Below are 12137 nucleotides of genomic sequence, written 5' to 3'. Positions count from 1 at the left end.
CAGCTACTTTGTTAAAGTGGCGTTGAACATTATGGAACATTAAAAATTCAATGTAATATCTCTTTATCAACGTGTTATCATTTTCTTCTTACAAATAAAAGATGAATACTGCAGTCTTCACATCTTTTTTGTAAATTATTTATTTAATTTTTTTTAAAGGAAAAAAAAGCTTAAGTTAATAATTTATAAAAAAATGGATAGTTAAATTGAATTTTCGTGCATCTCAATGAACCAATAAAATTATAAATAAATAAAATATAAAAATTATATTTCACTTATCTTAAATGTGATTGGTCCACCTAGGATATGGATTATTTAAACTATATATAATTGAAAAAATGACAAATTATTAGTATATAAATTAATTTGTTTATTTTTTTTATAAGCAAATGTTAGTGGTTAGTAATTACAAATGCTCCTCCTCTGGGTTCGAACCCTGGACCTCCATCTCCAACCCCTATTTCTACCCCACTCACTAATTTGTTTATCTTAATAAATTAAAGAATTAATTGTATTAAATTGTAAAATCGCTCGTCCGTGCATTGTACGGAAACGGGCAACTATCCTAGTTTATATTAGGACTAGACAAAAGAAATGACAGTAATAGTGTCGGAAGAAAGAAAAGCAATCGCTTGCATGTGGTTCTGTTTGTGTTTGGTTTTCACTCATCCATCATGATTAACAAAAGAAATGACTGTAATAGTGTCGGAAGAAAGAAAAGCAATCGCTTGCATGTGGTTCTGTTTGTGTTTGGTTTTCACTCATCCATCATGATTAATGTCAAAGACCAAGTCATGTCAAGTGCGAGTTAGGGTTTGAAGGACCGACGACGGTTGGTTTTGAAATTGGATTAGACTTGTTTGTGACAACGCAAATAACTTCAATAGAAGAGCGTGAATTCCAATGCAATCAATGTTAAAAAAACTTCTTACTTCGGCATGTTGAATTTGCTTTCAAGTTTAACTAAATTTGAATCCAAACGCACCTTTCATTCAACAAGACGATAATAAAAGACGGTTGGTCCCTCTGTGTGGTAGATCGAGGTGCACCAGGGTCATATCGATTTGATCAACCTGTCCGACCCAAACTGCTTCGAAGAAAAAAACTAATTGGATTAAACTCATGTATTGGAGTGGATTCTAGAAGGGAAAATGGGATGAGTTTGGTTCAAATCCCAAGCTCAAAAAAAAATTAACCAATCAATGAATCCAAACATATATAACTATTATTGTTTTCTTGATTCAAGTGTTATACAATTTGTTGCAAGAAATTAGTAATTTGTTGGTTGATTAACCTCAATAACTTGTTTGCATGATTCACTTAGTTCTATGTTGCAATATTATTTTCTACTACTTTTAAAAATTCTTTTTTCATTTTATTGATATTTCATATTTAATATTATTTTAATAGAGATCCAACCGTATAATTCATCCGTTTCAACCCAAACATATCATCAGTTTAGTTCGGTTCAAGTTCGAGGAAAAAAATTATGAAATCCAAATCAAAACCAAATCGAACACTTTTAATTTGTTCAAATTCTATTTTAGTCACAACCGATTCAAAGCAAGCAGTGTGCATCCTCACGGAACTATCAAACATTCAAAAAGATAATCGCATTAATTTCACATTCAATATCTTCTTTCCAGCAAGGCACAAGGCAAGCTTATTCACCGTGGCCACACCATCTTTTTTTAACACAACGAAACATCCAAACTGGGATAGCGATTGCTAGCTAAGCAAAGCTAACCAACAAAATGAAAAAATTAATAGCTTCTAGTTACAAAGTTCACGGGCTATCCCAACCTTATTATTCACTGTATCAAACAGCACCCTAAGATTCTGTTGCTGGTAGTTAGCAATCACGTTCAGCACAGAGTTCACATTTTCCGGCGCCGCCGCCATCGCAAGGCAAGCCAACGACCCCGAGCTACTGTGAATCAAGCTGTTCTCCAATGGCAGCTTCAGGTCCAGCCCCTCCAAATGCAGCGTAACTACAGGTGCCAGCGTCTCGTAGGTCTTCACAAAACACGTGTCGAACGCACCAAGGCTCGAGAACGGTCCGGTAACCTGCTTCCTGAACTCTTCTCTGACCGCAGCGTAAACCGGTTCAATGAACCGGGTTATCACTGTGCCTGAGTCGATGACCGTTCCAGCTCCCGTGCTCGGGTTAAATGCTAGAGACTCGGCCGGAACGGGCACGAGCACACGCCCCACGCTGATTCCGGTTAGGTTGACGTAGTAAAGAGAAGGGCGGTGTGGGTTGCGAAGGAGCGGGGTGGTTCGGATGCTCTTGGGCTGGCCCACGGGCCCGAGTTTCAATGACCCGGAGAAGTAGTATGATTTGAAACTCGGGAGGCAGTATGAAAAGACTCCCGAGTAGTTTGTCCCGGTTTGGGACAATAGAGACAATGGGCCACGTCCCAGTCCAAGAAGCCCCTGGGCTGGGACAGTCGCGCCCGAGATCGCGTTAATGCAACCAAAAGAGTAGTTGGGGACGGCGTCTGTGGCTAAGCTGAGGGAGTCTTGTACTAGTGTGGCGGAGAAGGTGGAGCCGGCGTAGGATTGGTTGAAGGAGCACGTGGCGGAGCCCGTGGCGGGGCAGGAGAGGCCGCGGACCTGGCCGCACAGTGGGACGGAGCAGTCGAGCGGGCTGTATGTGGTAGATGCTTTGGGGGAAAATGGAGCGGTGGTGGTGGAGCAGCCGGTGCAGCCGGAGCACGGGACGAAAGCCTCGTCGGTGCTGGTGTCGAGGACCATGAAGAGGAGCTGGCCGGGGGTTCCGATCTTGACACGGACAATGTAGTTGCCTATGTTGAAGGCCTGGCCGGAGGCGATTGGTGCGGTGGAGACGGTCTTTTGGGCGGCGAGGGCGGAGAGGTAAGTGAGTCGTGCTGGGTCGTCCTTGGAGGCCATGTCCATGACACGGTTGTCCCATGAGATTTTTGGTGGGTTGAATGGGGAGCATTTGCCATAGATGGGAATCACGCTCAGGTCTGAGTCATCAGGTTGAGAAGCACAAGGGTCAAAGGCATAGCTTCTGCTACTCAGGTAAATTACTGAGTAGAGAATTAAAGCAGTAAAAAACTTGAAATTCATGGTTGATGTGGGTAGAGAAAGAAATTAAAGAAGTGTATAACTAAGATTGAAGGTAGATAGATACTACTAAGTTGTTAGTACTATGCATGCATGGCCTGTGAGTGAGGCCTTAAATATATGCAAGAGCATGAGCTTGTTTGTGGTAATTTACGAAAACATCCTTGGAATTGGATCAGTTAGGTTTTGTTTATTATATTGGGATTGGTAGTTTCTCTTTCTCGTGAGTTATGTAGGGAATATACAATTATGGAACTTGAGCTGGCTTCTGTGTGGAATTGGAAGGAAAGGCCAATAAACAGGTTTAGTTTGAGTACAAGACGTATGGGGGAGTGTGCCGTGGCTGTAGGTAAAACAAGAAAGAACATAGAGCAAAACCGCGTTTGATCATTGGGGGTGATAGAAGAAGACAAAAACATGGGGTTTCACTGTAGGGATCGATGCTCTGCGTACTGCTGTAGGAATTTGGTGTTTTGCAAGAGTGAGGTTCAAGCTACCAGGCTTCTGTTTGTTGTTAAAATTATTGGTGTTGTTATTAACTTGTTATTAAAGTTATTCAATTTCACACTATTATAACTCTATTTCCACTTATAATTTCTCAGTCTTTCTCATCTCGTTCAACCATATTAGCTAGCTATCACTTCTTTTGCTTTTATTTATCTTCATATTTATCTCTTCAATTCTCTTCACTTTATTTCTACTTTAATTGAAGTGTGAACAAAATTTTATTCTATTAACAATTTAAAATGATTTTTTGTATAATCATAAAATTGGGTCTTAAGATCCCCACTAAACTATTTCTCATTAATCTAGAAATATATAATTCACTTATCAAGTAATTCATGTTAATTAATATCACATAATTAACTTCTCTTTCTTGTTCCTTTCGTTGTTGTCTACCATTACTCCATGTCTACTGACGTTTTCTTGTTGTGATTAGAAGCACGGGAGTGGATAGATAAAGAATTATATTGAGAAAGTGAGTGCTCGTGATGAATTTGTGGGAGAGATGTTTGCAGATTGACATTGCTGGATATTTTGTCCCTAATGCACGAGATGCGGTCGGTACGGTCACGGGCCTTCGAAGACTTTTTTGCTCAAATCTCGTGCATGCATTGGCCAACAAAATTCCCCTCACACTCCAATTCTAACTTGGATAATAATACTTAAACATATGCTGATATGCAATTATGCATACATACATCATATCAATGAGACAGGTATCTCATGTTTCTTTTTTGCTCTATATATATCACATCAATTCTTTTTTTCCTTTTTTTCCTTTTTTTCTTACACGCATCGGGTGTTTAATAAATGTCTATAATATTACAAATTATTTTCCTTCTAATTACTTACGACTAAATATAGATAAATGAGACATATGATAAAAAAAATAAGTGTACCACCAAATAGTTCCAGATCATTCTAACACTAGGTTTATAGTTGTTCAGTTTATGAAAAAATCATAAAACAAAGTTAGTCAACACGAAAAAAGGCTTTCATCTCAAATAAAGGGAACATGCTTTATTAGGTGTAACTAAGCCTCTGATATAATTGAGATCTCTCTATATTACAATTAGTGCTATAGCATGAATCAAATAATTATATAATGGAGGTGTAATCACATTTATAGGAGAAGAGAGAATATGAGCTCTTGTAATGAGTGAGAGAGAATACATTTGGACACTTTTCTCTATGTGCGGGTGGCTGACTCATGTCAACAGATGTCTGAATCAATATATTAAGGCCCCGTTTGGATAAACAGCTTAATTAAGCGCTTATGGTCATAAGCGCTTATGACATAAGCACTTATTCATAAGCTATTTTTAAAAATTTATTGAAATAAATTAAAAATAAGCTGTGTATAAGCATAAGCTGTTTTTCATAAGCTATCCTGAGTAGCTTATGAAAATAAGCTGAAAATAGCTTATGGCAGACTATAAGCTGTTTGCATAAGCTCTCCCAAACACTGGCATAAGAGCTTATGCTGTCAGATAAACTCAAATAAGCTCTTCCAAACTGGGCATAAGATCGTGACTAAATATTAGTAACTTGGTTGGCTCAAGACTAACGGTGCACAGCCCCCAGGCTAGGACTTGGTGATGACTGATGAGTCGTTGCTAATAAGCATAGGGATGATTTGTTATATGGCCTTGGAGGACGACTTATCTTGGGATTTTTATGGACCGAACGTGCTTTGAGTTATCTATCTGGTCCAATATCCTAACGGTCCAATTTCTAACTGTGAAATCATCATAAAAATGAGTGTCAAAATAGTCTACCATTATTCAATGTGGCTGAAAATGAGAGATAAGCATAAAATGAATTAAAGAGAGATAAGTCTTAAAATGTTTGATATCATGAAATGAGAGATAAGCATAAAATGAATTATCGGGCTGCATACGATATCATGTTTGATATATAGTAAAATGAATTAAAGAGAGATAAGTCTTTAAAAAAAGGAAAATGTGGCTTAAAATGAGAGATAAGCATAAAAAAGGAAAATATGTGGGAGTATGAGATATAAGAAAAAATAAAGGTGAATGAATCCAAATCTGCATTTGCCCCTCACCCTCATTTCCCGATCTGCATGTCTAGCTGTATATGTTGATTAAGTACACGACAACAAGCTATAACACAAACCTACTTATTTAGAAAATATAATTCACTAACCACACTACTTCAAGTATATAACCATTATATTTTATTTGAAATGTGATAAAAAAAATATCCAAGTTGTGAATATTTTTGGCTCTAATTCGTCTTCTTTCAATCGATCTGTAAGATTGGATACTCTCACCACAAATTGTGTGTGAGGTAGACAATATTATTTATAATAATAAAATGACAGAATATGCTAAGAATATTCTAAGGCATATTACAAAATAAATCAATAATAAAATAAAGGAATATCCCGTAGGATATTACTCCTAGTTATCTTTAACACCCCCCGTCAAGCTTAGCGTTGGATTAAGACCAACCCGAAGCTTGGATCTAAAAAGGTCAAACAATGGACGAGGCAACGCCTTAGTGAAAATATCAGCAAGTTGGAGAGAAGTGGGCACATGACGAACAGCTAATCGACCAGAGGAAACCAGCTCACGAATGAAATGACAATCCAAGTCAATGTGTTTGGCATGCTTATGCGCAACGGGATTTTGAGCCATAAACAAAGCACTCTGGTTGTCACTAAGAAGAAGAGGAGTCGCGAATAACCGAACACGAAGCTCATGAAGAAGATTAAGCAACCAAACCAGCTCAGAAGCAGTATTAGCCATAGCTCGGTACTCAGATTCACAACTAGAGCGAGCAACAGTAGGTTGTTTCTTGGCACTCCAAGACAAAAGATTATCACCAAGAAAAATAGCATAGCCGTAAGTAGAGCGACGAGTGTCCGTGCAGCGAGCCAACCAAGAACAGCGGGGGAAGAGGTACGACGAAACGTAAGACCAAAATGTTGCGTGCCACAGACATAACGAAGAATGCGTTTGACAGCCTGAAAATGATCCACAGTCGGAGCCTGAAGGAACTGACTAACAGTGTTAACAGCATATGACAAGTCAGGGCGAGTAATAGTCAAATACTGCAAGGCCCCAACTAGAGAGCGATAATGCGTAGGATCTGAGTAAGCCACACCAGAACCGACAAGATGAGAACCAGCAGCCAAGGGCGTAGAAACATGACTGGCCTCAAGCATCATAGCACGAGAAAGCAAATCATGGGCATATTTGGCCTGTCCCAAGAACAACCCATCAGCAGTGTAAGTGATCTCAAGGCCAAGGAAGTAGCCAAGCTTACCCAGATATTTAATGGCAAACTCAGCATTAAGGCGAGCAATAAACTGAGTCAGAAGAGACGGATCACTACCAGTAAGGATGATGTCATCCACATATACAAGAAGATAAAGAGTAATATGTCCTTTGTAAAAAAAGAACAAGGATGGATCAGCCCGACTACACGAAAAACCATAACGCAGGAGAAAAGAGCTCAAGCGCTGAAACCAAGCACGAGGCGCCTGTTTGAGGCCGTAGAGGGCCTTGTTCAATCGACACACATGAGTCGGGAAACGAGGATCAACAAATCCAGGAGGTTGCTCCATATAAACGGTCTCAGTAAGATGACCATGAAGGAAAGCATTTTTGACATCCAACTGATGAAGCTGCCAATCATTAAGCACAGCAAGAGATAAAATAAGGCGTACAGTAGTAGCTTTGACAACAGGACTGAAAGTAAGAGAGTAATCAAACCTGGAATCTGTGTGAAACCCTGAGCCACCAAACGCGCTTTTAAGCGCTCAACAGTGCCGTCACTATGAAATTTTGTGCGAAAAACCCATTTACTTCCAACAACATTGGTAGTAGAAGGGCGAGGAACCAAAGTCCAAGTACAATTCTTATGAAGGGCAGAAAGTTCATCCTCCATTGCTGCCAACCACTGAGGATGCTTCATAGCAGATTTGAATCCCTTAGGCTCAGTAACAGTATGCAAAGCAGTGAGAAGACCAGTTGGCTAAGCATGAACCAAGGCATATCGCGAATTCGGCTTAAAAATACCATTCTGAGAGCGAGTCTGCGGACGAGCAACAATAGAAGCAAGTGGAGCCTGAGCCACAGCAGGAGGAGTAGCCGGCGGTGAAGCAGCCGGAGCCTGAGGCCCAACAGGAGGGGTGGCCGGCTGTGCTGGGGAAGGAGGAGCCGGCGAAGGTGGGGCATCGTCAGGAGGAACCGGCAGAGCAGGTAGGACATCGGAGTCATCACAAGATGGACAAGACAGAGAACCAATAGGTAGTGAACTCTCCGGAACAACAGGTTGTGGAGATGGAAGAGAACCGGAAGCTGGTTCATAAAACGTAGAGATCACCAAGTCATGAGGGGAAGAGGGAGAACCTGCAAAAGGGAAGCAAAGTTCATCAAATTGAGCATGACGAGACACATAAGTCCGTGAAACAGCCGGATCGAAGCATTTAAATCCCTTGTGGTGACTGCTATATCCCAAAAAGATGCAAGGAGTACTCCGAGGGCTAAATTTATTTTTCATGTATGGACGTAAGCATGGGAACACCCGATAGCCAAAGGGATGAAAATTAGCATACGTAGGTGCAACATGAAATAGGAGCTGAAATGGAATCTGATTAGAGAGCACCTTAGAAGGGACACGGTTAATAATATATACTGCAGTACTGAAAGCATCAACCCAATAGCGAGTAGGAACATGGGAGTGATACAACATAGCAAGACCAAGCTCAAGAACATGGCGGTGTTTCCGTTCAACCCGTCCATTCTGTGCCTGAATATGAGGACATGAAAACCAATGAAGCACACCTGAGGAAGCAAATAAAGTCTGGACTTTGTTATTAGTGAACTCGGTGCCATTGTCACTTTGGAAAACTTTGATCGACCGGGAAAATTGATTTTCCACAAACGCTTTGAAGCGAACAAGAACATCATAAAAATCAGACTTGCGCTTCAATGGATAAAACCAAGTAAACCGGGAAAAATCATCCACAAAAATAACAAAGTACGAAAAATCATCAACAGAAGCAACAGGCGATGGTCCCCACAAATCACAATGAATAAGGTCTAAAACTGCAGAAGCTCTTTTATTATTATCATAAAAGACTAGACGTTTACTCTTAGTCATCTGACAAGAAGTACAACAGATAGGCTTAGGCAAAATTGAGGAAACATTGAAACAACCAAGTTTATGCAATTGTTGAATAATGTCAAAATTAACATGTCCTAATCGGGAGTGCCACAATTCAAAGGAGGCACGAGGTAATGGAGAACTGGTAGTAAGCAGCACCTGCGATCCTTGATCAAGAACATAAAGTCCGTTATCACATCGGCCCCTTCCCAGAACGGCTCCTGTCTGTCTGTTCTGAAGAACAAAAGAATCATCCAGAAAAATAGCTTTAGCATTATGGTTACGAGTCAATTTGCTAACAGAGACAAGATTTTTAGTTAACTGAGGCACAACCAAAACATTGGATAAAGGAACAGAATGTGAAACAGAACGAGAACCAATATGAGTAATATGTAAACCAGCCCCATTACCAACAAGAACACGATCATTACCGGAATAGGCCTGAGAGTCCGTCAGCTGAGATAGAGAAGGAGTCATATGAGAAGTGGCACCTGTATCCATATACCAGTCGGAACGGTTTGAGTTGTCCAATGAACAACCCGCAGCAAATGATTGTGCCAAATTAGCAGACTCAGAAGAACGATCCCAGCGAACCGGACACTTATCAGCATAGTGGCCCTGCTCACGACAAATTTGACAGCGAGGAGTGTAAGAACCACGGCGACCAGAGCCACCATTATTGCGACGCTGACGAGATCCACCATTAGAGTGTCCACGATTTCCACCACGAGAACCACCACCGAAAGGTCCACGGTTGCCACTAGGGGAAGACTGAGTGCCAGAAGAGCGGGGCTGAGTGCTCGCATGGAAGGCAGCAGGTGGAGGAGCCACTGATTCTTCAAGAGAAGCCTGAAAAATAGCATGGCTCTCGACCTTACAAAGAATGTCAGTAAAGAGAGGTAGGGGTACCTGATCAAGCTGACCCGTGGAAAAATTTGCATATGAAGGGCCAAGACCACGAAGGAACCAGTGAACTTTATCATCATTAGGCACAGGTGCACCAATAGCAGTCAACTGATCGCAGATAGTGCGAAATTTCCGCCCGTACTCAGAAACGGATAGAGAACCACGACGCATGAGTTGAAGTTCATCACGAAGACGTAGTTCACGTGCCTTGCTGCGGGAGGCATAAACAGAATGTAAAGCAACCCAAACATCACGAGCAGTGGTTGCACTTAGAGTCTCAGATAAGGCCTCCTCAGTGAGGGAGGAAAGAAGCAGACTGTTGACATTACGATCTCGAGCCTGCCACTCAGCATAAAGAGGATTTGGAGAAGGAGCACCAGTGCGTTGTGGTTGAACAATAGTTTGTGCAAATGTCTGTTGAGTAAATTCTGGCGGAGGATCGACGGTAGGGTCAACAATATCATATAAGTTCTGATTCTTAAGAAGAGCAGTAACCGGTTTACGCCAGAGAAGAAAATTATCCGGTTTAAGTTTCACTGTTAGCATATGCACCAAAGTGTTCTTGAAAAAAGTCGGAGGAGTAGCATCAGAAGCCATGGGAAAGAAGAAACAACTATCCCAAAAAAAATAAAAGAAACCGCCAACGAAAAAGACAATTCAGCTTGACTTCAGGAAGCACGGTCAACAAGACTTGATGATGAGATGGTGATGCTTGTGGGGATGTGATGTCAGCAAGAGGAAAAAAAAACTAAAAAGGTAGCAGCACGGTCAACGAGGGAAAAGTAGTGCTGATGCGGGTGAGATGCAGCAAGGCTGAATGACGTGATGCTGGTGCTGATGAGATGCTGATGCGGGTGCATGCACGGAATTTAGAGAATCAGTTTTCGAGGCATGAGGGAGGGAAGAAAAAAGAGAAAGGTGGCGGCACACGAAGAGAGCTTGTGCTAGGGTTTCAACCTAAAATCTGATACCATGTAAGATTGGATACTCTCACCACAAATTGTGTGTGAGGTAGACAATATTATTTATAATAATAAAATGACAGAATATGCTAAGAATATTCTAAGGCATATTACAAAATAAATCAATAATAAAATAAAGGAATATCCCGTAGGATATTACTCCTAGTTATCTCTAACACGATCTGTTGCGTACATTGTGAAGAAGAAAGATTATATCCCTTTCGTTGCCCTTTATCTGCCTATTTTCATGATTCCGTGTTCAACGAAAAAGCCACTGAAACTTGTACAAAAGTACAAAACTAACGGGCTTATTTAATCAATAGCTAGGAATTGGGATTCAAGAGGGAGTTTGATGTTTGTGTTATTTTCCTTCAATGAGAAAGGGAGAAACCACGTAAAGCCAACAGAACATTAACATTCGTTTAGCAAGAGTTAATTTCTGAGAACCCACCAGAGGCAGCCTTTGGTTGGAGGGTTCTTCTGAACAGAGTACAGACAAAAGACAACTTGATTCGCAGACATGTTCAACTTAGTGACTGTTTATGCCCCCTTTGCAGTTCACACGAAGAAACGGTGATGCATCTACTTTTCTTTTGTCAGCATGCTTGGCTGGTTTGGTCCCATGTGTTTAAGTGGCTGGGAATCAATTTTGTTTAACCCAGTTCTTGCAAGGAGCATTTTGTACAATTTGGTGGCTTGCTCGTAGGTATCAAGAAGGTGGGAATTATGTCTATTTGGGTATCTGTGATCTGGCATATTTGGCAGAGTAGGAATGAAGCAGTTTTCAGAGGGGGGTCGCTCACTCCAGAAGAAATATTTGACAACTGCAGAATGAGGTCGTGGGAATGGTTGAGGGCGAAGTGTAAAACGTTCTCCTATTCTATTTATGAATGGTTTAACGAGCCTGTATCTTGCCTTAGCTCTTTCTGAGGAATTCTGTTTTATATCCAATTGTATTTTTTGTAATTAACAACCTGAGTTTGTTATCTGGTTGTGCTATCTTTTAGTTTTCAAACTTTGTATCGGTTATGGGTTTGTGGTACCCCTTGTACCCCTTTAATACAACATTGCTTATCGAAAAAAAAAACCAGAGGCAACAACTTATTTCACAAGATCAACTTATATTTTAAAATTTGGGTGAATTCAGCTCCGATCACCAACACAGACAGAGCATATTTTCAAGAACACATGTCATTCACCAATACAGTTCTGAGTTCTCATATTAACAGTGAAAATTAAACACAATCTTATAAAAGGAAGTGATTCATCTTTACTAATTAATTACAGAGCCAACATGTGATGTCCCTTATATGGTGAGTTAATTTCATGTTTCCAGCTGAACTGCACCGGCAATTAGTTGCATTGGTTACATTTTCTCATCCCCAAGACAAGAAAAGAACAATCCCATTCCGGCTAAAAGTTCAACACTTCTTAATTATCTCATTTTCATGTGGAATTGGGGTTGAATCAACATTTACATATTTTCTGATCAACTTTTATCTGGATTACAAAAATGTTAATGTCTATATCAAC

General features: G+C 40.5%; 1 protein-coding gene across 1 annotated transcript; it reads right to left on the bottom strand.

Moving 5' to 3' along the window:
- Positions 1–1598: 1598 nt before the first annotated feature.
- LOC130720273 (aspartyl protease AED3) lies at positions 1599–3187 on the bottom strand. Its single transcript, XM_057570903.1, has one exon. The coding sequence runs from the start codon at positions 3094–3096 to the stop codon at positions 1774–1776; it is 1323 nt and encodes a 440-aa protein (XP_057426886.1). The 5' UTR covers positions 3097–3187; the 3' UTR covers positions 1599–1773.
- Between the last annotated feature and the right edge of the window lie 8950 nt (positions 3188–12137).

Source organism: Lotus japonicus, chromosome 1 (genome assembly GCF_012489685.1).
Source record: "Lotus japonicus ecotype B-129 chromosome 1, LjGifu_v1.2".
In the NCBI taxonomy this organism is placed as follows: domain Eukaryota; kingdom Viridiplantae; phylum Streptophyta; class Magnoliopsida; order Fabales; family Fabaceae; genus Lotus; species Lotus japonicus.
The sequence above is the reverse complement of the archived record's forward strand: the minus strand, read 5'-3'. Positions and strand labels throughout refer to the sequence as shown.